The 27310-nt window shown below is 47.3% G+C and overlaps 1 protein-coding gene across 2 annotated transcripts; it reads left to right on the forward strand.

Annotated features, from left to right (window-relative positions):
- Positions 1-4673: 4673 nt before the first annotated feature.
- LOC122381733 (centromere protein V-like) lies at positions 4674-27310 on the forward strand. Of its 2 annotated transcripts, none has more exons than XM_043366281.1 (5): positions 4674-4749; positions 8701-8911; positions 24899-25002; positions 25452-25633; positions 27091-27310. In XM_043366281.1, the coding sequence occupies exons 2-5, from the start codon at positions 8891-8893 to the stop codon at positions 27189-27191; spliced, it is 408 nt and encodes a 135-aa protein (XP_043222216.1). In that variant the 5' UTR covers positions 4674-4749; positions 8701-8890; the 3' UTR covers positions 27192-27310. The 2 variants fall into 2 exon arrangements, with proteins under 2 accessions (XP_043222216.1, XP_043222217.1); XM_043366282.1 differs by lacking the exons at positions 4674-4749; positions 8701-8911 and adding exons at positions 23203-23332; positions 24442-24651.

Below are 27310 nucleotides of genomic sequence, written 5' to 3' on the forward strand. Positions count from 1 at the left end.
TCAAAACATACAGTTATCGCGTAAACCTGCACCTCTAGTCTACTATTATAAATCTTAAAAAGTCCGCCGCCGCCGCCGTCGGGGTTACGCAGTCGGTGTTACTCCCAAAAACGCTTATTGCGGCGCCGTCGATTGACGCACGAGGGTGAAATTTTCACGACTCGTGGGTCACGTAATTCAACAGGTCGTATTAAATTTTGGGCACGATGCGGCCGGGGGTGCGCCCGTGGCGCGTGCTCATGTGCGCCATGGGGTTAGCATTAGAATCGCGACCGGCGCCGAGCAGAGGGCACGTGCTTTAGGCTCAGTTTCTTCGCTTGCAAACCTGAGCGGAGCGAAATCAGAGCCGGGAGGTCGTTGACCTTTGACAACGAATACCGACGCCGGGCACCGCTCGCCAAGGGGATTCGCCAGTAAATACAATTAATTTGTTTTTGCAATATCTCAGCCGTTTCTGGGCCGATTTAGCTGAAACCTGGACTGTCGGTGGTAGTGTAGGGTAGGGTAGGGTAGTGTAGTGTAGGGGTAGGGTAGGGTAGGGTAGGGTAGGGTAGGGTAGGGTAGGGTAGGGTAGGGTAGGGTAGGGTAGAATAGGGTAGGGTAGGGTAGGGTAGGGTTGGGTAGGGGATTGTAGGGTAGGGTAGGGTAGGGTAGGGTAGGGTAGGGTAGGGTAGGGTAGGGTAGGGTAGAATAGGGTAGGGTAGGGTAGGGTAGGGTTGGGTAGCGGATTGTAGGGTAGGTTAGGATAGGGTAGGGGATTGTAGGGTAGGGGTAGGGTAGGATAGGGTAGGGTAGGGGTAGGGTAGGGTAGGGTAGGGTAGTGTAGGGTAAGGGTAGGGTAGGGTAGGGTAGGGTAGGGTAGTGTAGGGTAGGGTAGGGTAGGGTAGGGTAGGGTAGGGTAGTGTAGAAGTAGGGTAGGGTAGGGTAGGGTAGGAGTAGGGTAGGGTAGGGTAGGAGTAGGGATAGGGTAGGGTAGGGTAGGGTGGGGTAGTGTAAGGGTAGGGTAGGGTAGGGTAGGGTAGGGTAGGGTAGGGTAGGGTAGTGTAAGGGTAGGGTAGGGTAGGGTAGGGTAGGGTAGTGTAAAGGTAGGGTAGGGTAGGGTAGGGTAGGGTAGGGTAGGGTAGTGTAGGAGTAGGGTAGGGTAGGGTAGGGTAGGATAGGGTAGGGTAGGGGTAGGGTAGGGTAGGGTAGGGTTGGGTAGGGTAGGGTTGCGTTCAGTAACATCCTAACTTACAAAGGGTTCGAACAACTCGCATGCATCACCATCATACTTTACAGTTCAATTAAAAGCAGTTACCCAGTTCTACAAAAATCATACCAATAAAAATGCAAGTTTCTACACCCAAACTAATGCATCCGTTAATCATACATATCAAAACATACAGTTATCGCGTAAACCTGTACCTCTAGTCTACTATTATAAATCTTAAAAAGTCCGCCGCCGCCCACGCCGCCGTCGGGGTTACTCCCTAAAAGGCTTATTACGGAGCCGTCGATTGACGCAGGAGGATGAAATTTTCACAACTCGTGGGTCACGTAATAAAACAGGTTGTATTAAATTTTGGGCACGATGCGGCCGGGGGTGCGCCCGTGGCGCGTGCTCATGTGCGCCATAGGGTCATAGCATTAGAATCGGCAAAAACAGGCTATTGCTCGGGTACGGTGAGGGCTACCGGGGTGAAATTTTCACGCCAAGTCGGTCGCGTGCACTCATTTGTCGTATTAAATTTTCGACGGTGTGGGTTCAGCGGTGTGCACGTGGTGGGGCCGCGACCGGTGCCGAGCAGAAGGCACGTGCTTTAGGCTCAGTTGTTCGCTTAAAAACCTGAGTGAAAAGCATCAGAGCCGGCAGGTCGTTGACCTTTGACAACGAATACCGGCGCCGGGCACCCCTCGCCAAGGGGATTCGCCAGTAAATACGATAAATTTGTTTTTGCAATATCTCAGCCGTTTCTGGGCCGATTTAGCTGAAACTTGGACTGTCGGTGGTAGTGTAGTGTAGGGTAGGGTAGGGTAGGGTAGGGTAGGGTAAGGTAGGGTAGGGTAGGGTAGGGTAGGGTAGGGTAGGGTAGGGTAGGGTAGGGTAGGGTAGGGTAGGGTAGGGTAGGGTAGGGTAGGGTAGGGTAGGGTAGGGTAGGGGTAGTCGTAGGGTAGGGTAGGGTAGGGTAGGGTAGGGTAGGGTAGAATAGGGTAGGGTAGGGTAGGGTAGGATAGGGTAGAATAGGGTAGGGTAGGGTAGGGTAGGGTTGGGTAGGGGATTGTAGGGTAGGGTAGGGTAGGGTAGGGGATTGTAGGGTAGGGGTAGGGTAGGGTAGGGTAGGGTAGGGTAGGGTAGGGTAGGGTAGTGTAAGGGTAGGGTAGGGTAGGGTAGGGTAGGGTAAGGGTAGGGTAGGGTAGGGTAGGGTAGGGTAGGGTAGTGTAAAGGTAGGGTAGGGTAGGGTAGGGTAGGGTAGGGTAGGGTAGGGTAAGGTAGTGTAGGAGTAGGGTAGGGTAGGGTAGGGTAGGGTAGGGTAGTGTAAGGGTAGGGTAGGGTAGGGTAGGGTAGGGTAGGGTAGTGTAAAGGTAGGGTAGGGTAGGGTAGGGTAGGGTAGTGTAGAAGTAGGGTGGGGTAGGGTAGGGTAGGGTATGGGTAGGGTAGGGTAGGGTAGGGTAGGGTAGGGTAGGAGTAGGGTAGGGTAGGGTAGGTATGGTAGGGTAGGGTAGGGTAGGGTAGTGGTAAGGTAGGGTAGGGTAGGGTAGGGTAGAGGGTAGGGTAGGATAGGGTAGGGGTAGGGTAGGGGTAGGGTTGAGTTCAAAAAGGGCCCAACATACAAAACACTTGAACACCCCGCAACTATCACCATCCCTTACAGTTCAATTAAAAACAGCTACCCAAATCTACCCAAATAATGCAGCTAAAAATACAAACCCAAACTAATGCACCCGTAACATAACATAAATCAAAGCATACAGTTATCGCGTAAACCTGTACCTCTAGTCTACTATTATAAATCTTAAAAAGTCCGCCGACGGGGTTACGCTGACGGCGTGACGCCCAAAAACGGCTATTGCGGCGCCGTCAATTGACGCAGGATGGTGAAATTTTTACCACTCGTGGGTCACGTAATTCATCAGGTCGTATTAAATTTTGGGCACGATTCGGCCGGGGGTGCGCCCGTGGCGCGTGCTCATCTGCGCCATAGGGTTAGCATTAGAATCGCGACCGGCGCCGAGTAGAGGGCACGTGCTTTAGGCTCTGTTGTTCGCTTAAAAAACTGAGTGGAAATAATCACAGCCGGCAGGTCATTGACCTTTGACAACAAAGGCCGACACAAGGCACCGCTCGCCAAGGGGATTCGCCAGTAAATACAATGAATTTGTTTTTGCAATATCTCAGCCGTTTCTGGGCCGATTTAGCTGAAACTGGGACTGTCGCCGTCGGTGGTAGTGTAGGGTAGGGTAGGGTAGGGTAGGGTAGGATAGGGTAGGGTAGGGTAGGGTAGGGGTAGGGTAGGGTAGGGTAGGGTAGGGTAGGGTAGTGTAGGGGTAGGGTAGGGTAGGGTAGGGTAGGGTAGGGTAGGGTAGGGTAGGGGTAGGGCGGGTAGTAGAGGTCTGCACCGGCCGGCTGCAGCCGCGGCTGGCTGCAGCCCCACGGCTGTGGGCCGGGGCGGCTGCAAATATCTCCAAGAACACGGCTACGGCTGTGGCCACGGCTGTGAGATTTCAAGCTCAATCTTAAGTACTCAAATATAAAATTTTAAATCCTTAATCTTACATTCTGATAAGCAGTATAGCCTGTAAAAATCATGCAAAGGATGCCCAGCAACATTGAAAGTGGTGAAGCCTTTGAGAACCTGTAATGGTTTTACCATTTGCTGTAGGGGAGTTTGCACTCTGGTACAGAATACTAATAATAGGTACCAATTGTTCCTTCATTATCAAGAGCTTGACAGTTTCAGAAAATGCAACATGTTGCATTGTCACATCCCTCTCAAATCAATCTCACCTGGTCATTAGGAGAGCACCTTACAGCTATTGAAGACGAGCGTTCAATAATTCTTTCAGGTAATAGAAAAAGAAATCATGCCTAGGTAAAGGCAGGTAAAGGCTTCATAAAATATTATCTAAAATACCTCTTAGATGAATTTCTGGATTTTCGGCAAGTCCAATTACAAAATATAAAACTGGCGCTTTATGTTCTAACTGGTGTGTGAGTGACCGCTAACAGAAAATGCCGATCAATGAAGCCAATGGAATTAGATTATAAGTGAGCATGAACCTTACTTACGGTTAATTCACATGATGGTGAAAACCCTGAACACGTAATTCACATGACGGTGAAAACCCTGAACACAATATTTCTTACGCGAGCTGTTGACTTTACTAACAAAATGACGTCTTCTTCTAGAAATGTAAAAATTTGATACTTGATCTTTGTTTTAGAGCAAGTTTTTAACTGCATAGCGTTATTATTTAAAAAATTATAATTTTTATGGCTGTTTATAGTGAAACAAAACAATTTATTGCCACTTCCTTTCTATTGACGTCATTAAAAACTCAAGTAAAATTTTTGATTGAAACAGGTAATTGTGGCTCGCACGTCCTTGGGGATTTGAGCGAAGATCATTATTTGGAAAAATCAAACTAGATGAATGTTTTTCTTTCTTGGATGCTCACTAGTGTTTTGATGCCTTGCATATCAAATTAGTTTGAGACTTGCTCGGAAGGCTGCTTCAAGCCTGGCATATCACACCCCAGAAAATATGCAAGGTAAGAAAGAAGCAAGAGTTTTGACTTAGACAATCACTGTTTGACAGTCCATCAACTTCAGTTTCATTTTCCATACCTAACATTGATAATGAAAAGCATCAGGGTCTGTTGTTCTGTCCCACAACCATGCTTCAGGATTTGGCATTAGATGTCTACACTGCTAGTGCTTCTATTCTGGTTTGTTGTTTATGTTTTCTGTTGATGTAGGTACCTACCTACCCATCTTTCTTAACAACTTGCAAGGGCTTGTGTAGGCATGCATTGCGCATCAGGCTTCAGGCCTTCGGCCTAAAGCCAGATACACAACCACTTAACCTATGATGCTTCATGAGCTTGAGAATCTATAGCCCATTGCAATGTGCCTTTGGCTATATGTTTCAACTAAAAACAACTTAGTATATACTATTTGGTTGCATTTCATTGAAAGTATCAACGGCCGGCTGACGGCTGGCTGCCCACAGTTTGCCACGGCTGTGGGCGGCTGTGGCTGTGGAGCCACGGCTGCGGGGCGGCTAGGCTGTGGAAAATTGCAGCCGTGCAGAACTCTAGCGGGTAGGGTAGGGTAGTGTAAGGATGGTGTAGGGGTAGGGTAGGGTAGGGTAGGGTAGGGGTAGGGTAAGGGTAGGGTGGGGTAGGGTAGGGGTAGGGTAGTGTAGGGGTAGGGGTAGGGTAGGGGTAGGGTAGGGTAGTGTAGGGTAGGGTAGGGTAAGGTAGGGTAGGGTAGGGTAGGGTAGCGTAGGGTAGTGTAATGGTAGGGTAGGGTATGGTATGGTAGGGTAGGGTAGTGTAGGGGTAGGGTAGGGTAGGGTAGGGTAGGGTAGGGGATTGTAGGGTAGGGTAGGGTAGGGTAGGGTAGGGTAGGGTAGGGTAGGGGATTGTAGGGTAGAGTAGGGTAGGGTAGGGTAGGGTAGGGTAGGGTAGGGTAGGGTAGGGTAGGGTAGGGTAGGGTAGGGTAGGGGTAGGGTAGGGTAGGGTAGGGGTAGGGGTAGGGTAGGGGTAGGGTAGGGTAGGGTAAGGGTAGGGTAGGGTAGGGTAGGTTAGGGGTAGGGGTAGGGGTAGGGTAGGGTAGGGTAGGGTAGGGTTGAATTGAGTAACATCCTAACTTACAAAGAGCTCGAACAACTCGCATGCATCACCATCATACTTTATTGTTCAATTAAAAGCAGTTACCCAGTCCTACACAAATAATACCAATAAAAATGCAAGTTTCTACACCCAAACTAATGCATCCGTTAATCATACATATCAAAACATACATGTTATCGCGTAAACCTGTACCTCTAGTCTACTATTATAAATCTTAAAAAGTACCACGCCGCCGCCGTCGGGGTTACTCCCTAAAATGCTTATTAAGGCGCCGTCGATTGACGCAGGACGGTGAAATTTTCACGACTCGTGGGTCACGTCATTCAACAGGTCGTATTAAATTTTGGGCACGATGCGGCCGGGGGTGCGCCCGTGGCGCGTGCTCATGTGCGCCATAGGGTTAGCATTAGAATCGACAAAAACAGGCCATTGCTCGGGAACGGTTAGGGCTACAGGGGTGAAATTTTCGCTGTAAGTCGATCGCGTGCACTCATTTGTCGTATTAAATTTTCGACGGTGTGGGTTCAGCGGTGTGCACGTGGTGGGGCCGCGACCGGCGCCGAGCAGAGGGCACGTGCTTTAGGCTCAGTTGTTCGTTAGAAAACTGAGTGAAAAGCATCAGAGCCAACGAAGGCCGACACAAGGCACCGCTCGCCAAGGGGATTCGCCAGTAAATACAATTAATTTGTTTTTGCAATATCTCAGCCGTTTCTGGGCCGATTTAGCTGAAACTTGGACTGTCGGTGGTAGTGTAGGGTAGGGTAGGGTAGGGTAGGGTAGGGTAGGAGATTGTAGGGTAGGGTAGGGTAGGGGATTGTAGGGTAGGGTTGGGTAGGGGATTGTAGGGTAGGGTAGGGTAGGGTAGGGTAGGGGATTGTAGGGGATTGTAGGGTAGGGTAGGGTAGGGTAGGGTAGGGTAGGGTAGGGTAGAGTTAGGTAGGGTAGGGTAGGGTAGGGTAGGGTAGGGTAAGGTAGGGTAGGGTAGGGTAGTGTAAGGGTAGAGTTAGGTAGGGTAGGGTAGGGTAGGGTAGGGTAGTGTAAAGGTAGGGTAGGGTAGGGTATGGTAGGGTAGGGTAGGTAGGGTAGGGTAGGGTAGTGTAGGAGTAGGGTAGGGTAGGGTAAGGGTATAGGGTAGGGTAGGGTAGGGTGGGGTAGGGTAGGGTAGGGTAGGAGTAGGATAGGGTAGGGTAAGGTAGGTAGGGTAGGGTAGGGTAGGGTAGGTAGGGTAGGGTAGGGTAGGGTAGGGTAGGGTAGGGTTGCGTTCAGTAACATCTTAACTTACAAAGGGCTCGAACAACTCGCATGCATCACCATCATACTTTACAGTTCAATTAAAAGCAGTTACCCAGTTCTACAAAAAATCATACCAATAAAAATGCAAGTTTCTCCACCCAAACTAGTGCATCCGTTAATCATACATATCAAAACATACAGTTATCGCGTAAACCTGTACCTCTAGTAAGAAATAAAAGAAAAATATATTTTGCTCATTGTAGGTACACTGTAAACAGTTACCTGCAACTAATGCAAAGCCACGGAAAACAAAACACTTAACAGTATATTTTCCTTTTTGTCAGATCAGATATGAAAGGAAATTTTTTCCATCTTTCAGCTCAGGACCAAAGTGAACGAATGATATGAAAATTGCCAGAGAAGTTGATGTGGATGGATGGATCCTTTTTCCTCGATAACATGATATTCAGCTCAACCATAATATCCAAAGGCACTACGAAAGGCTATCAAACACTTTTCAACTATTAAATTCAAGTAAGTCAAGCACGAACTACGAAAGGGTGACGATTCAAGGGATGACAGAGTTGAAAACGTTCGGTAGCACAAAGTGCAGATAAAGTTCTTAAAAAGAGAGCCGTTTTTGCAGTCTGCTAAAAAGCATAGCAAAGGTTTATTCAGTAAAGGTATGTAGACTATGTACATAGGTAAGTACATAGTACCTACATATGTAGCTTCTAAAAACGTGGATTTGACGCGGAAATACTTGGTGCAAGAAAATTGTCTTTCACCGTTTGATTTTGAGGTCTATCTACGACCTTGTATATACCTATAATGCCCCATTTAATGCGATTTTGTATAAGCTTTCAGCGATTTTCCTCACCAGACGACACGACCACCCAAATTTGTAAGGTCATTTTTGTTTTAAATGGTCTCTGCTTCTTAGCCACTAGGCTACTACCACCATAGCATAGATAGACATAGCTTTACGCTGTTCTACCGTCATGCAGGTGAATTAGGATGCATTGCTCAGGTGGCACCACAGTCGCCGAGTCCGTAGGTAGGTAGCAAGATGGACCTCGAATGTTGCAAGTACAGTGTTAAAAATATTCTGCCTATATAGGAACTTGTAATTCTGCCACATAAAATGTCATAATATTGGTACAAAGTTGGAAGCATTTAATGGTGAAGGTATAGGTCATATAGTTAGGAAACGGGTCACGGGAGATAGGTACTTCAAATCGTGGCACTTGTTTAAAACTTCGTTGAATAAAATCCTCGGATGTATTGCCTCCAATGCACCCGATGATATTTCTACCTCAGCTTTCCAGGCAAGTCTTCTCCGAACCACAAACTTGCAATGATCAAAACACGCGCAAAGTGATTCAGGCTATTTAGTTCTGTTCTTTTATAGGTTTGCCAGACTACAGGAATCGTTTGTCATCTACCACCGCAAATGACCGAACTCAAACTCGGAAGCATTATCGTGAGCTCTATGAAGGTCAGCAGCATGTCGCCCAATACTGCAGCCACTTCACCGACCACACTCAGTTCCAACTAATTAGAGCATGACTAACTAACCGGCGTGACCGCAAACAGCCGGCCCCTTCGACTAGTTGTCCGTCTGACCGCTAGGGGCGCCACCTTCTCCGGCGCGACAAGAGGGTCTCTCCGGCGCGGCGGCTGCGGTGAGATCATACGAGCCGACAGACGGGACGCGTGCGGAGCCGACCGAAGAGTCGGAGTCAGCACCCACCGAGTCAGAGTCAGGCTCACACCAGCGAGCACAGTCCGAGTCAGCAGAGTCGGCAATCACAACGGCAGTATGCAGTACAACATATTCCAGGTGAGAGTTTGAATCGTGTGTGAAGGATGTATTGAACACTGTAGGTACCGAGCATTTTACCGGTGCCGAGTATTGAAGCACACCGAGTGCAGGCTCGGTAGCCACAGGTGATCTTAAACATACATTTAGGCATGAATGTGTAAACCAAGTATGAACTTAATGTGGTTTGAGTAGCAATAGACAAATGTATATAAGACGGGTTACACAGCACATTCGGATGGACGCGTTTCGTCTAAATGACTTTATCGACACCCTCTCGGAAAGTTTGTATTGTTTTAATTTCCGAGAAGGTGTCGATAAAGTCATTTAGACGAAACGCGTCCACCCGAATGTGCAGTGTAACCCGTCTCAATATATCAATGTGGCTTATATGGCGGCGGGCATTACCCGAAGTGTGACCATGCCTACATATTGATAGTTTTTACTTAAACATGACCAGTGACGTGACGTCAACGGTGACATCAAGGTTAATACATTTAGGCTTCATTTGACAGCTTTTTCCAGGGCTATCCAACGTCATTTGCATTAGAGCCCCCCCCCCCCTCCCCCAGTCACTCGCGTTATGAAATTTCCTCAGTCATGCGCGGGTTCAATATCATTGGGGCCATATTCGGAATAGGTACACCGAGAAGTTATTTTGTCAATGTTCATCTCAAACTATTGTTCTTAATCTGATGACACATCTAACGTTTCCGGTGACGTGATTATTCTGTACCTTTTACTGAATGGTTACTGAATGGTGAAGACCTGTCTTGTGCACCTGTGTCATTGGATTATATGAAAAAGTCAAAAACCCCATATATCGATATGCCAAATGTCGAAATTTAAAGGGACCCTCCCACCTTAACATTAGTTTTGAGTTGAGATAGCCAAGTTTGCGGCCAGGCTCAGAAACCACCATTTATCCTGGTCGCAACCCCCGCAGCTTTATGGTGTTCAAGAAATTTCTTCCCTTTACTTGCAGGGTGGGACCAGCGTGGTCCCTATCTCTTAACCATTACGGGAATCTGATGACGTCATCAGGCTTTCGAACGTCCGTTAAATGTTTGACTAAAACGTTTTGTAGCACGCGGTGGTATATGCTGCTTTGCGCGCAACAAATGCCGCACTTTCAAATAAAGTCGCTAGGAACAGCGGAGATCCCAAAAATTAAACAAAAGTAAAAGTCTAATATCTTGAAAACCGGTGAATATTTTTCGATGAAATTTGGTAGATATTCGTTTTTGCTCTTTCTGAACCGAGCGACATCACTTTCATGCCAATTCATTAACTTTTTGAAGGTGGGAGGGTCCCTTTAAAGGATCTGACAAATAATGTGCAACTGCGCTAGTAGCTGTTTCACGAGGCGGCCATCTGGTACACATCTGGTGCAGATTAGGTGCAGATTTGGTCAAATTAGGTTCAGTGTGTCTCTTAGTAGCTATCATCTAGGGTTGTACTATAATTGCTTATATGTCTGCTTTGTCATATTAACAGAGAGCATCATCGATTAAAACACCGAAATAAATTCATAAATAAAAATATTTGCTGTAAAAGAGATAAGGTGCAGATTTGGTCAAATTAGGTGCGCTCGCCGGATAGCCCATCGTGAAAACGGCTAATGTATACCTATAATTTGTCGGAACCTTGGTCACTGTTGCCTGTACGACTGCTGGATGGTTTGTAAGTTGTACATGACGATTATTGGACGACAGTGGCATGAATACTACAAAAGCTTCTATACCTACCACCTGCACTTTTACTGAAATAGACGCATTGTTGCTCAAACTGAGTGTATCTATGGAATGGCTTACCGGACGAATCAGCGATGTTTCCGACAAGTCTCCGACACTCATATTAACGTGCCACGGTCAATCATACTTAGTTAGATTTTTGATATATGAGAGATAGCGGAAACAACCAACAACAATGTAACAATCATATTTTCAAAAATATATTATTTATATTAACCCGCGCCCCACTGGAGTCTGCGTATAACATGCCCTACTGGGGGGGGGGGGGGCTCTTCATAGCCCCCTCCTAACTCCGAAACTACTGGGCCGATCGTCAAAACTCAAACGGCGTCTGATAGCCCCGGAAAAACTGTCGAGCGAAGCCTAATTTCATTGACCTCGAGGTCACCGATGACGTCACAGGTCAGGTCAAAGTAAAAATTATTAGCATTTTGGCTTGTTCACATTTTGGGCTCTGGCCGCCGTCTTACAAGTCAGATCAGGCTCATTTTTGGTATACACACTCGTGAACGGATGCTCTAGATACCCTGGGGGTACCAAACTTGTACTTTGATTTTCAGGTCAGGGTCAGGTCATCACAGGTCACGGAAATATTATATCATGCGTCGGTCACGTGACACATGTTTTATGGTCCATTTAGGCCATAGATTTCGAATTTGATGTCGTCTGTGTCATTCGAGGTCATTTTGAGTCGAATTTAGCTTAGGCCAGGTCACTTTTAGGTCAAAAAAGGTCAAATTTTGAAGTTATAATTTTTTAACGAAAAAGGTGTCTATTGGATGCAGTTTGCGCTCAGGAACACGATGGTGTTATTTATATTGATGTTCGTTGTCAAATACGTAGGTAAAAATTGATTTGAAAAATTAAGAATTGTGAATTTTTTTTTGCAATAATGCGTATAACTTGGCCATTTTTAAAGATATTTAGCCTAAACTTGCTGGAGTTAGTCATAAGCATGCGTTCTATCACATATATTCCGGTTTTTTCGAAAAGATAAAAACGTTTTGAAAAAATATAAAAATATAAATTTTAATTGTATTATATAAAATTTTCGAAATTTTCAAAATTTTGAAGATCCGAGACAGCAGTTTGATAGCGCAGTCCATTTTTAGTCGTTTCATGTAAAGAAGTTGGATCTAGCTTAAAAAAAAACTGAGCTCTTGGGAGCGATTGCCGTGGTTCAGTGTTTTGCGTCGAAATCGGCCGAACATGACGTCACTCTGACGTCATTTCCGGCCGACCTATGGTAGCTTCGAAGTTCATATTTTGACACAAGGTGTCAAATTGATGCAGCCGAAAGTACTGAAAGTTTGGCGTCGATACGTCAAGCGGTTTTGAAGTTATTGCAGAAAAACGGGAGGGGGCTATCAATAGCCCCCCCCCCCCCCCAGTGGGGCGCGGGTTAACAATTTGGTGAATTGATTCCTTACGATCCAGAGAATTAAAAACAAAAAAGGGCCTCACGTTTGATTCGGCCGAAAAGTTATTCAGCGATTTTTTTTCGATTTCATTAAAAAAACTTTAAACCAATATTTTGGCCATTATTTTTACACAATGCATGTTTACATCTGAATAGCTCCATTGTTGCATTGCATAGGTGCATTGTTGATAATGAACTATGTTCACTTAATGTTTTTAATTTTATTTTTCTTAGTTCATGAATCGTTATTTTTTTATTCAATCAACCCTGATTCCCAAAGGGATTCGATTCAATCATTGCTTGTGAATCGTACAATCCTGACAGTGAATCAAGCCTTTTCAATTCAACAAATTTTGTTTGATTCAATCCAATCGATTCAATCACGGGAGAATCGAACACCAGTTTGATGAGGTGGCTATAGCTTGAGCAGTGAGTACAATATACTTACCAAGGCAGACATGTGCATGAATCCGAGAAAATTGATCTGGGATCTGATCCCACGGATCCTGATCTCGGACCCGAAGGGATCATAGATTACTCTTTACTTCACGAGAGATCCGTAGGGATTATATATCTGAGTCTACCTCTTTGCTTGAGATCCAGTGAGATCATAAATCCTCACGTATTCTTTGTCAACACAGAAATGCCCCAAAATAGCTTGTTGCGACTCACAAACGTTCTGTCTTAGTGATTTTACGTGATTGCACGTAATAATCCATAGTTTTGTTTCACTTACTAACTCACAAACGTTCTGTCTAAAGGCCATCCCACACTGGACCTCGACTGCTGGTTGCGAGTTTGCAGCAATGGTGCGAGGAATACGATGGTGACAAGGTTTTCCTTCTAGCTATGACATGTCATTCTTTTACAGAAAATTCAAAATTTTGAAATTTTTGGACAAAAACACCGAACACGACCGATAGAATCACAATGGCTGCGATTGCCGACGCACTCTAGAGAGCCCCCGTTCAGACGCTCGTCGCTTATGATCATCAGTCATCACCCAGAAAAAAAGGTTAAAAACGCTCAGTAATCGAATCACCTTGCTGAAACCTTCATTCACGCATGCATGCAGTCGCAGAGGTTCTACGTGAAATGCATAGGGCTCATCCCAGCCGCCGATAGCTAAGTTGGGCTTTCGGCGGAGATTGAATGTCGGAAGTGTGGATCGGAAGTACCTTATTCATCCTTGCTTCAGTGAGAGGAGGTATTTTGTTCACACGGGAGTGTGAACAAAAAGTTTCTCGTTTTTCGTGTGTAGGGAAGCGCTGCAAATGCGAAGAAAAGATAACAGAGCCAAAATTTTGCACGGCATAGCGGCAATGGATCCCTTAGCGACAGGCTTGGGACTTCCAGCCCATTTTAGGCCACTCAGGGTCAGTGTGGGCTCTCAGAAGCCTGCTTAGGATCCTGAAGATCGGCGTTGGTCACCCCAAATAGTTACGTGTATGTGGTGCTTTAGGGCTTTCCGAGCCCAAGGTGGGGCCCTCAGAAGCCAGCGTGGGCGGCGGGCGCTAAGAGACCAGGCCCAGGGTAAGCCGGGAGCCCTCAGATAGCAGTGTGAACCCTGGAGGTCTGTGTCGAATCCCTAAGGACCCTACATAGGGACATAAGAAACATGTACTGGGACCCTCAGAGGCACACGTGAGTTGTGCAAAATCTGTCGCCTCAAAAGCTCGGCTGAGCTATCAGAGTCCTAAGGTTCTCAGAAATTTTCGAAAGTATTCTCAAAGATCCGTGTGGCCCTTCAGAGGTCTACGCATGTGTAAGGTCCTCAAAGGTCCCTGTATGGGCCCTCAGAGAATATGGACACCAGTGGGACTCTCAGAGGCCGGTTTGGGCCCTCTGAAGGCTTCTTAGAGCTCAGTGGAGCTCCTTCGGAGCCTGTGTGAAAAGCAAGCTCATGAGCCCTGCATGGCACTTTGAACAGTACTTGAGTCTGTCGCAGACATTTGACGAGAGTTAAGAAGGCCCAAAGACTTAGTGTCACACTTTGAACGAAAATTTTGTGTGAGCACTTCAAAACTTATGAAAATCGGCTATAAAATGTAATAAAGAGCCAACTAGGAACATGCAATGAATCACAGTATTGACATTCCCGAATCTGGAATCGGCGTCGTGAAGATTTTGGCGACTGCGACTCCGACTGCACCCTTCAACCGATTCTGACCTCACAGGCATTCTCAGAAAGGTACCCCCATTTTTCCCGACTCCAAAATCTCATCGGATCTGTATCGATCTCAGGGGGTGCCCGGTCCGAGGTTGGGGGGGGGGGGGAGGGGGGCAAGCTGCCCCGCTTGCCCCCCGTGGCGACGCTAATGGGATCATAGATCCTATTTTGAAGTTTGCTTTAACCCTATTAGTGGCAGGCTCCTGGTTAAGATCCACTGAGATCATAGATCCATCACTCGGATCCATGCACATGCCTGTACCTAAGGCGCTTTGAACCACGCATATGGTTCCACTTGGCGCAACGATCAGTGCCGATACACATGTGACCTTATTATGCATGGGTGTGGCACTATGGCGTTTGCTCAGGGTCGCTGCGGCCATGGCCTGCTCGGACCGCCATTAGGCCTTGTTGTGCCTTATCTCGTAAGCACTCAAAGCCTAAATAGGAAAACATGATTGATGTGTTTTCCCGACCATGACCACATCACCATAATCTGCAGGAAATAGTTCTTTGGCGACTTGTGGGTTTAAGTAAAAAAGCAATTTATGTAAATTTAATAATTCTATATGAAATGCAGTTACCGGAATCGTAAAGGTTAGGCCTGTGTGTGACAATGTCCAATCTGCGCGCACACACACACACACACACACACACGTCAGGACCGTTGCATGACTCCCTTGTGTAGTTTCGCAATTGCATCGAATGCTGGACGTCACGCTACTCCAACATTTCTCAGAAATCGTTCCAGTGCTTTATGCGCTTGTGCATATGCATATGAAAACATAGAGACCGTTTCTGATTAGCGTAGATGCGTTCATGGGTGGAGAATGTTTGAAAAAGTTACCCCGGCCGGCGACCGATAGTCATGGAAAAGACGGCATGCTCAAATAGTATTTGTAAACGGTTATCAACCCTTTTCTGTTGAATGAAATAATCGATGTGGTGATTGCTGAATGATTAACATCTTAACCCTCGCATGTGTAGGGGGGGGGTCGGATGGACCCCCCCATGGTTTTTCGCGAATAACTCGCGTAAAAAGCGGCCGATCGCGACGAAACTTTCAGTACCCTCACATTGATCAATTTTACACCTACCCTGAAAATTTCATGACCCTGACCCAAATGACCTTTGACCTGTGACCTCTTTTCCGAGACCATGTTTGGCCGGAATCGCGATTTCGCGTATGTCGGCTCGCACTAGCCGCGTGTTTGCAAGCTTTTCGTGGTTTCAAACGTTCAAACATGTGATTTGATGTTACTCCCGTGTGTGTCAAGGTCACCTGAAGGTCAGGTCAGGTCATTGACCTTTGGTGACCTCGGGTGACCTCGGGTCACTTTTTCGAGTTTTACATGTTTCTAGGCTAGTTTTTGGAGCTGAATTCGAATTTAGCAACCATTTGAACATTTAAGAAGTAGTTTTGGTGACTTCGTAACATGTTACGAAGCTGTCAGAGGCGGTTGACACGTATTACGAATACCCGTCACGACGCCTACTGGTTGACCTGACCTGACCTGACCCGACCTGGTCTAAATGCTTCAAGACATCATCTGTGATCAAAACTAACACGATATTCGTGATCAGCACCCCGAAAAACCCCTTAGCAGCCACACTTTACGACTTTATAACAGGTCCCGATTTTCCCGACTTTGGGTCATTGACCTGACCTGGAAGGTCAACCAATGACCTAGGACCTTAAAACTGGGTATCATCGGCTTCCTCTCGTCACGGGCAACACGCTCGTTTTTTCCGCGAAGCTCTAGCTCGATCAGGGGCCAAACGGCAAGGGGGGGTCCAACCGACCCCCCCCCCCTACACATTAGAAGCTGGCAAACGCCGCACACATGCGAGGGTTAACTCTCAGTTATTTCTCAGTTATTCAAGGTCAGGCCAACAGGTCACATCAAGTGACCTCGCCTCAAGTTTCACGATGGTGTTAGGGGCCGGGGGCGTTTCTAGCCTTAGTCCACAGTTGCTTTTACGTATGTAGGTGAAACCGCGGCAAGTATTTGCGTGAAACTCAGTTAAGGCAGTTATAAATTATAAATTCAGTTATAATTAACCAGTTTTGCATCGTGGTTCAGAATTTCGTTCCTTAGTCACCTAGGGTCAGGCCATCAGGTCGATTTTGCTAGATAACCACTAACCATGTTTTAACAGTCTGCGTTCATGGATCATTTGCAGAGCTTGGGTATTTCCTAACTCCTAAAGGTCAAGCTACACGGGACACTTTTTCGGTTTTTGATTTTTCGGTTTTTCGCTTTTTCGGTTCGATTTATCGCTTTTTCGCGTCAGTTTTTCGATTTTTCAATTTATCGCTTCGTGACTTGAGTTTTTCGAGTTTCATTGATTTTTGTTTAATTGGAACGCGCTGTGCAAACGCCAGCTCTTTTTATTTTGCTTGTAACCAGTGCAATGCGTTGGTCGAAACCAAGATTACTTTACTTATAAACTGCCTAGGGGTCTGTTTTGTTGTCTGTTTTAACAGATGGAAGTTACTTAAAATCGATTTCGTCTGTTTTGTAGTAGGAAATTGGCTTGACTTCCAGCAGCTATTAACCGGCGCCCCGCTGGGGCTCCTGGATTTCCACGCCCCGCTGAGATGGGGAACACCCGTCGGCACCTATTCGATAATTATTGTGGGTGCAACTGCAGCTGCACTCACTGCACCCATGCGCTTCTGTGTACTTGTAACCTGAGAGTGTTTAGAATAACGTTCGTTAAAAACGCCTTTCAATTTTCAGTTTGTATAGGCAATAGGGGGGGGGGCATAGGCGCGGGAGCCGGGGGGGCAGTGGGGGCAGCTTGCCCCCCCAACTCTGGAGCCGTGGGGACGGTGCCCCCACAGCTTTGAGACGGAATACCACACTTTTTTTGCAAATGTTTTCTTTTTTTGTTGAAAAAGCCGAGGGGTGAAAAATAAGTGGCCTAAAACCGGTGAGAAAACTAGATTTGGGGGTACCCTAGGTTGATCTCTATTATGGTGTGCCCCCCCCCCAGTCGGAAAGTAGTTCCCGCGCCCCTGGGGGGGGGGATCGCAAAATTGACGTGACCTAGGGTTACCGATATCGAAATAATGTGATATGCATTTTGTGTATACTGCTACATTCATGAATTGCTGAAAGTTCCAAAGCCATCCGTTACCTGGCGTAGCTATCCCTCGCATGTGTAGGGGGGGATGGACCCCCCCCATGGTTTTTCGCGAATAACTCGCGTAAAAAGTGGCCGATCGCGACTACACTTTCAGTGCCCTCGCATTGATCAATTGTACACCTAACCTGAAAATTTCATGACCCTGAACCCAATGACCTTTGTCCTTTGACCTGTGACCTCTTTTCCGAGACCATGTTTGGCCGGAATCGCGATTCGGCGTATGTCGGCTCGCATTAGCCGCGCGTTTGCAAGCTTTTCGTGGTTTCAAACGTTCAAACATGTGATTTGATGTTGCTCCCATGCATTAGGGTAGGTGTCAAGGTCACCTGAAGGTCAGGTCAGGTCATTGACCTTTGGTGACCTCGGTTCACTTTTTCGAGTTTTACATGTTTCTAGGCTAGTTTTTGGAGCTGAATTCGAATTAAGCAACCATTTGAACATTTACGAAGAAGTTTTGGTGACTTCGTAACATGTCACGAAGCTGTCAGAGGCGGTTGACACGTACTACGAATACCCGTCACGACGCCTACTGGTTGACCTGACCTGACCTGACCCGACCTGGTCTAAATGCTTAAAGACATCATCTGTGATCAAAACTAACACGATATTCGTGATCAGCACCCCGAAAAACCCCTTAGCAGCCACACTTGACGACTTTCTAACAGGTCCCGATTTTTCCGACTTTGGGTCATTGACCTGACCTGGAAGGTCAACCAATGACCTAGGACCTTAAAATTGGGTATCATCGGCTTCCTTTCGTGACGGGCAACACGCTCGTTTTTTCCGCGAAGCTCTAGCTCGATCAGCGGCCAAACGGCAAGGGGGTGGTCCAACCGACCCCCCCCCCCCCCCCTACACATTAGAAGCTGGCAAACGCCGCACACATGCGAGGGCTATGATAAGCATTGGAACATTTTCTGAGTTGGTCGGTCACTCTGACCACCTGATCAGGTGACCTGATCTTGAGAGACCTTGGTCCTGAATTTTTCATAACATGCGTAAAAAAGGTGTTTGATAAGGCGTGCCAAAAACAGTGGCGCGAAGCGTCACCTTTTTGAGATATTAGCGAAAACTGCAGGTGGTGTTCATACACCGCTCCCCTAGCACGGCGCGGCTAGTAGCATGATGAACAGGTTTTGCAAAAGATGAAATAAATTATCCCTAGAACGCCTAGGGGGGAGGGGGTTGTATCAACCCCCCCCCCCCCTGAGGTTTTTTCGAAGTGCACGCTAAACGGCTTGTCGTAGCGGGCTGAAATTTTCAATACCCTCTGGGGCAACCTTTGCGCATCTTTTGCCGAAAAAAAAATTGATCGGGTCATGTCAGGTCACGGAGTTATGACGTCATAAGAGGTACAGCCTCCGGCCGGATTTTCACAAACTGAGTGCCAACGCCCGAGGTTTCCTGCCGGTGGTACGGACATCGGTTGATGGATCGTGATGAAACTTCCCATGCATGTTGGGACAAGTATTGGCTATCATATGGTATAAGAAATTTGACCGGGTCAGGTCAGGTCACGGAGCTATGACGTCACAAGAGGAACAGCGTCCGGTACTATTTTTGAAAAGCGCCCGAACCACTATTTTGCTAATTCTTGTCACCTCAATGGGAATATGCAGCAATATTAGCTTCTATAGGGAGCAAATGGACCTCCCAAATCCAAAAATACAATCAGATTTCAAAAATTTAAATTTTGATTTTTCGAATTTCTGCCGCCGACTGTGACCTTGCCGACTTCCGGCGCTCCCAACGCGCCATTTTTAGAGCTAGGGAAACGAAATACATACCAAACGATAGAGAATTGATCAAGGAACACGATAGTGAAGGTTTCAAGTCGATATCTCCCACCGTTTTGCCGCAATCGCCGCGGAAAGTTGAAAAAAGTCTATTTTTCCGAAAATTTGACCTTTGACCGGTCAAAAGTAGGTCAAATGTTGACCTAGGACCAAAAAATATACCACCAATCGCGAGATCTCGTTGAGAGCAATCCGTTGGTTTTTCCGCTAAGCTCTACGACCTTCCGTTTCGAAACGCCAGGGGGGGGGTCGTAACAACCCCCCCCCCTGGTCGTTCGTGTTATGAGAAATGGCCTGGTCGTGCGAGGGTTATAAATACGTGCATATATCTCGCATAATTAACCGCTATTCAATCCTTTCACGTGAATAATATGTACCTGCCTAAACTGAAATACTATTGAGCGATTACATTCCTACCTTTATATATAAAATTTAATTGTGTATTTGAATACATTGTCGTTTTTTATATATACTAGATGGCATATTTTGCGCTATAACTGTGCGTTTTGATAGATGCGTTTGATGGGGCATTAGTTTGGGTGTGGGAACTTTTGATTTTTATTTGTCTTATTTTGTCGGAGTTGGATATTTGTTTGAACGGCATGGTATGCTGGTGCTGGTTGCGGGTTGTTAGAGCCTTTCTCATGGTTTGCCTTTATCGAACTCAAACCCACCCTATCCTACCCTAACCTACCCATACCCTACCTTACTCATAACCTACACATAGTTACCCTTGTCATACTCGATTAAAGTAACGTACCAAATTTGAGCGCAATCGGCCCAGCCGTTCTTGAGATATCAAACTGGCCCACTGCACGTGCGCACGCGCTAGCTTAGACTCCAGATGACTTGTGCCATCCACCTTTCTAAATTGTCCCCAACAGTGAACAAAATTTGAGCGAAATCGGCCCAGCCGTTCTTGAGATGTAGAAGCGGACCCCTCACGTGCGCACGTGCAATCGATCCACCCTACCTGTCAGAAATGACGATGCATCGCCAGGTTATTGTCCCCTCCACCCACAGTCCAAGTTTCAGCGCAATCGGCCCAGTAGTAGCCGAGTTATTCCTAGTACAATAATGTGCTGTTTACTGGTAGGCGCTTATTTTCAGTGTTTGGAATTCCCCTTTGCGGGCGGTGCATTGCAGCCCATGCTCTGATAGCTATTGTCAAAATTTGAATGGCCTGCCGGCCATAAGCCATCGATCCGATTTCGTCGGAAAATACGCGTAACGTTATCAAAACACGGTCGCATGCTTGAGTCATTTTCACAAAAGTTTATTGACTTTTCGATAATATTTTGGGTGGATATTGGTCAGAAAAGAATGCTCTTTCCGAATATGTAGGTTTCATAGCGATTGATCAACGTTTTCAAGACGTTTCGATGTTGTAAAGGACATCGCGCTCCGCGCAAAATAAATTTTCCAATTAATGTTTCATTATTAAGGAAATGGTACGGATCATCACTTTTTATTTGTTTTGCTATCATTACACGTACATTTGTCTGTAAAATGGTACCACACCGATTTCATTCCGTCAAACCGTTTTCCAGCGGCATCCATTTTCCCGTCACAATGCACGAAATCGGTCATTTTTTCACAACCGGGGGTTTTACCTTGCACGTGGCGCGTGCTATACTATGAAACCATATCAATGCGCTAGTTCCATCTCTCCTCTATCCATTGGTGGCAACCGCTTCTCGCTGCAATCACCCGTTGCCGAGATATCAAGCCGGAAAGCGAGCCGTGTCGGCCCGATTTTCGGCCGACCGCCGCTCTCGCCGACACCATGCTATCCCTATGAGAGCACCCTTTTGCACGTGCTGAAGGCGCACCCCTGGCCCGATCACGCCCAAATTTTAATACAAAGGCCCCCCACGCCCAAAGATTCGGCATGCCAAATTTCACGCCGATACGCGGCGCCTTTCAGGCGCAATAAGACACATAAGGCATGACACACGCACGGACAACTTATAAATCATAATATAGACTAGAGGGACAGCATTACGCGCAGCGTAATAAATCAATTTTCATTAAAATCGGCCAAGTAGCGGCCGAGTTATTACCAGAATAAATTTGGCGTCTCCTCCTGGCCGGCGGTGCTCTGTTCCGGTATTCATTGCCAAAGGTCAGTGACCTTCCGGCTCTGATTTCGCTCAGTTTGGCAAGCGAAGAAACTGAGGCTAATGCGCGTGCTCTCTGATCGGCGCCGGCCGCGGCCCAAAATGCCGCAAAGATGCGCCCGCCACGTGCAAACCACCGAACCCACCCCCACCAAAATTTAATACGACAAACAGATGCACGCGTCCGACTTCTGTCCAAAATTTCACCCCCGTAGCCCGCACCGTTCCACAGTAATAGCCCGCCAAGCGTGACTGACGCGTTACATACATACATACATACATACGGACATTTTGATTTTTATATATGTGAACTAGAGGGACAGCATTACGCGCAGCGTAAAGAGGGACAGCATTACGTGCAGCGTAATAAATCAAGTTTCAATAAAATCGGCCAAGTAGCGGCCGAGTTATGGCCAGAATAAATTTGGTGTCTCCCCCTGGCCGGCGGTGCCCTGTTCCGGTATTCATTGCCAAAGGTCAGTGACCTTCCGGCTCTGATTTTGCTCAGTTTTCGCAGCGAACAATCTGAGCCTACGGCGCGTGCTCTCTGATCGGCGCCGGCCGCGGCCAAAATTCCGCAAAGATGCGCCCGCCACGTGCAAACCGGCGAGCGCACCCCCACCAAAATTTAATACGACAAACAGATGCACGCGTCCGACTTACGTTCAAAATTTCACCCCCGTGGCCCGCACCGTTCCGGAGCAATAGCCCGCCAAGCGTGACTGACGCGTTACATACATACATACATACGTACAGACATTTTGATTTTTATATATGTAAACTAGAGGGACAGCATTACGCGCAGCGTAATAAATCAATTTTCATTAAAATCGGCCCAGTAGCGGCCGAGTTATGGCCAGAATAAATTTGGCGTCTACTCCTGGCCGGCGGTGCTCTGTTCCGGTATTCATTGCCAAAGGTCAGTGACCTGCCGGCTCTGATTTCCCTCAGTTTTGCAGCGAAGAAACTGAGCCTAAGGCGCGTGCTCTCTGCTCGGCGCCGGCCGCGGCCCAAAATCCCGCAAAGATGCGCCCGCCACGTGCAAACCGGCGAGTGCACCCCCACCAAAATTTAATACAACAAACAGATGCACGCGTCCGACTCGGCGCAAAAATTTCACCTCCGTAGCCCGCACCGTTCCGGAGCAATAGCCCGCCAAGCGTGACTGACGCGTTACATACATACATACATACATACATACATACGTACAGACGTTTTGATTTTTATATATGTAAATTACGCGCAGCGTAATAAATCAATTTTCAATAAAATCGGCCCAGTAGCGGCCGAGTTATTGCCAGAATAAATGTTGCGTCTCCTCTTGGCCGGCGGTGCTCTGTTCCGGTATTCATTGCCAAAGGTCAACGACCTCCGACTCTGTTTTCCCTCATTTTCGCAGCGAACAATCTGAGCCTAGGGCGCGTGCCGTCTGCTCAAAGCCGGCCGCGGCCAAAATATCGCAAAGATGCGCCCGCCACGTGCAAACCGGCGAGCGCACCCCCACCAAAATTTAATACGACAAACAGATGCACGCGTCCGACTTTAGTCCAAAATTCCACCCCCGTAGCCCGCACCGTTCCGGAGCAATAGCCCTTAAAGCGTGACTGACGCGTTTCATACAGACATTTTGATTTTTATATATGTAAATATCTGTCATGGATAGCACACAATTCCTTCCTCTCCATTAGGAGTACCGAAGTGTGAATCGTCGGAAACATGCATCGGTATTACCACATCGTCACGTGCTGAAGCCGAAAAACTCATTGTCGATCCAAACTTTTGGGTTGGATGAGTCACTTCGTTTTTTCGCTTTTTCGATTTTTAAAGTCGCTTTTTCGCTTTTTAGAGTCGTTTTTTCGTTTTTTCGCGTCGCTTTTTCGAGTTGCTGATTTCGTTTTTTCGGTTTCGAGCTGCCGTGGAGCTACACCAATGTTATCAAGTGAAGTTGATCGTCTACTGAAGCCGAAAAAGCGAAAAAACGAAACGAAAAACCGAAAAAGTGTGCCGTGGAGCCTGTACTTAAGAAGACGAAAGTTTCCTTTTTTCACGCAAAAATGTTAAATTTGACTGTTGTGGCCCTCTTGAAGCCAAGCGATTGGTTTTCACTGGAACCTGAAATGTCACTCGCGAGCGAGTCTTAAAATAGTTATCAAATGTTTTGTTTGCAGTGTTCTAGCTCCTCTACATCACGAGCTATGAGAAAAGTTGTGAAAGCACGCTACGAAAGGGACAATTTAACTTTTTATGTCCTGTGGTGATTTATTTTTGTGCTGGCCTAAAATATGACGAAATTTCTCTTGTTATGTTTAGCGTTCTTTCAAACGGCGCTGCCACTCCTCGCCACGCAGCCCAGCAGCCGAGTTTGAAAGGGCGTATAACGCCTACTCTACCTCTCGCCTCTACGTTTTCGATAGGGCCACCACCCTGGCGCGGTTCAAGTTGGGGGGGGGGGCCTTGAGTCCCCGCAGCTCTTCTACTTCTTCAATGCAGTACCCATTTTGTCTCATTGATAACCGAAGGTTTGTTGTCAATAGTTAAAACACTATTCTTTAGAATTGTGTTTTTCTATTGAAAAACAAATCTGAGTTCCCTGACAATTTGGCAAAAGCTGCCTGAGATCAGTACAACTTGATGCTCTAGAAAACGGCTGCTCCAAAAATTCTGATTTTTTCAGGATTTCTAGTATGACCATTGACCCTAGACCTGTTTTCTTGTGTGATGTTATTGTAACGTGATCTTACGATAACGACCCTTGAATATCGTTTTATTTTGCATGTTTGATCAAACTTGTCGGGCTCTGCGATGAAAAGATTTGTCAAAAAGTCCCAAAATCAAAATAAATAGATCTTCAAAAACTTAAAAGAGGTATAGATAAGAGTAAAGAGAGACACTTTTGTAGGTAGCACTCAACTTTTTCTCGTTTGGAAACAGTTTTTAGGAATTACAAGAATGAAAAAGTTACCCCGGCCGCGCCGGGGTTGGCTGAAAGTTACCCCGGCCACGGCCGGGGTGGCCGGGGTAGGTTCTCCACCCATGGATGCGTTGGCCGACTGAACGTGGGACTGTGACACTGTGTATGTACACTGCACAATTCACAGTGGTCTGTGAATTGTGCAAATAATTTCTACAGCATTGCAGCTATGAAGATATGTCAAGTACCGATTTAAAAAGGATTCATTATTAGAGCAAAGTGTTTCAAACATGTAGGACGTAGGTATTTTTATGGCTGCCATAAAAGGCAGTGCTAAAATCTTGCTAATTGAATGTCTCGTCTCTTTTATGGATATTGCCGTTATACACAATGTGACAATGGCGAAACGTACCCCATAAATCATCGAATTACCCAAGGTAAATGCGAGACAACTACCGGCGCAAGTGTTGAGTTATTGTGTGTAAAGACCATGCACAAAGGCATAGAATGACTCATTATATGCAAGGACCATTCACTACTACCTATGCAGTGTGCAATTGCATGCTGAGTTTTATACTTCTGTTATACGATACGAAAGGACCAAATGCCACTGAGGATAATAAGCGATAGGCTGTTGTTACGTGTCATTTGACGCCTATGCAATATGTATGCTTTGACCCATAGGTGATGGATGCGGAGGGTAAGAGGAGGCACAAAGGAGGCTGCCATTGCGGCCAGGTGCGGTATGAGGTCATCGCGCCGACCCAGGTCACTGCCGTCGAGTGTAGGTGAGGTCACCAGTCACAGTCATTTACTGCCGAAAATAAACTCATAACTCGTGGACTTCATTGTTCATAATGAAGCATCCTGCAACATTATTGCGGAAAAGTCATTTGTTAGCCCTCGTATGTATAGCTTTCTTGTCCTAATTGACCGTAGGCCCACAGCCTCGCATCCATGAGGGTAAAAACCTGCAGAATAGGCGTGCTTTGTGCGAGAGCAGTTCTTCCACATAAATTTTAGGATATTCTACAAAATATCTTCTCCAGTACAGCTTTTTTATTTCATAGTAGACAAGCATATTGAGCTTGTACTACACATGTGTCACCATTCGCCAATGATTTCCCTTCGAAGTTCAACAAATCCGGCTCGGCTACCAATGCTGCGTATGTCGTTCCCTTCCCTCGGCTCTGCAGCGCCCCCCCCCCTCTGACCTTCCTCCCCGCCCTGTCGGCAGCTGCGAGCCGTGCTCCAAGCGGCAGGCTCGCTACTTCCCCGTGCCGGCCGACCAGTTTCGGCTGGTGCAGGGTCACGGTCACCTGAGCACCTTCGGCGCCGGCACCGCCCGACACAGCTTCTGCAGCACGTGCGGCGTACAGAGCTTCTTCATACCGGCCGGGGGAGATAACGACGTGGTTGGTGAGTGGTCCGTGGTTGGTCCGTGGTCCTTGGTCCGTGAGTGGTCCTTGGTCCGTGAATGATCCGTGGTCGGTCGGTTTTCGTCAGTGACCCGTGGTCGGTCAGTGATCCGATGGGCGGTCCGTGGTCGGTCAGTGATCTGTGAGTGGTTCGTGGTCTGTGCTCCGTTGTCGGTGGTCTGTCCGTAGTCTCTCAGTGGTCCGTGAGTGATCCGTGGTCTGTTAGTGACCCTTGGTCCGTCCGTGGTCTGTCAGTGGTCCCATGATCTGTCTAGTTTCAATATCCGTTGGTCCGATGACTGTATTTAGTGGTCTGGTGAGCGATGTTGTCTGCAGAAAAAAACACCAATAATGCATTTTCCAATAGAAAGCGATGCCACAATGCTAGTTTTATGGAACAGCAGAGCCCCGGTATCGGGTCGGGCTTGTGAGACAGTGGTGGTTGTGACGTCAGGGCTGCGTACCTACCAGGGTTGACACAATCTCGGGTTAGTGGCACACGTCTCAGCGCGGCTGGTGAGCGCGGCTTTAGCAAGACGCTATACCTCACACACGGAGTCCATGCGTTTCCTCATATGCAGGGTCAAGGAGAGTCAGTCAAGCATTTCATGGCCAGTCAGGCGAATACCATCGAAACAATAGTCCCATTTTCTCATGCCTGTTGGCATTTGGAAGCATTGTTATGCAGTTGAAAAGCGCTAAAGGGCATTTCCATTGACCTGTACTTCAATGATGTTCAAGGGGAGGTCGCTGAGTGCGGCTCTGGCCTTCGTGTAACATTCATGTGATATTTATTATGCAATTAGCATTGCTGAAAGCGGCACGGATTGATAGTTGTCCCGGTGAAGTGTTGGCTATAATCCGAGTTTATAACTGAGTGCACTTTTGCTCCCCAGTAACCTTGATTTGCATTGTTAAATGCTGCTGATGGGCGAAGCCCATCACTCGCCATCCATTCCATGCAGTTGCTCGAGGAACTGGGGGCAGTGGGTAATCGGCCTGGTGGTCCGCGGGTCACCGACTCGTTAATTGAACTGCATTGCGTCAGGAATCGTGACTGTAAAGGAATGCAAAACTCCGTTCACATTACTGCATAGCGCGAACAGCCTGCGCCGATGCAGACCGGCCTCACGAAAACCGCCGGGCGCTGTGCAATATGAAACCATTTGTTCGTGCTTCAAACGACTTTGTCCATGAAAGCGTTAGCGGATACGCGACCGTACAGACGATAATTCGCAACTACGACACCAACGCACGCCATTGCCATGCCACCGGGCAAACATTGGCTAAGGCGTTCGGTATGACTCGAACAAAATGTGAAGCCCACTTTCTGAGGCCGTGTCACGTTCAACTTCCTGCCGCCGGGCACGCCCCCTCCCCCTCCCCTCGGACGACGGGCGTGTCACCTCCCGGCTCCAAGGTTTTCCTGCCTGTGACGGGCGTCCCTGTGCTCGGCAGGAGTCATGCCCCACTGCCTCGACCCCGGAACTATGAAGAAGGTGAAAACGGAACGGCGGGACGCCAGCAAGTCACCGCCGCTGTCCCGCGCCGCCAAATGAAGGCTGCCAGCGAGCTGACTCACGCCCTCGTGCTTTCCGCGCCCTGCTGACCTCTGATGTATCGTAAATCGGGAGCTGAAGTGTATTTTGTAATGTAATATATATTGATATTCGACGAA

Source organism: Amphibalanus amphitrite, unplaced genomic scaffold (genome assembly GCF_019059575.1).
Source record: "Amphibalanus amphitrite isolate SeventyFive unplaced genomic scaffold, NRLGWU_Aamphi_draft 000126F_arrow, whole genome shotgun sequence".
Classification (NCBI taxonomy): Eukaryota; Metazoa; Arthropoda; class Thecostraca; order Balanomorpha; family Balanidae; genus Amphibalanus; species Amphibalanus amphitrite.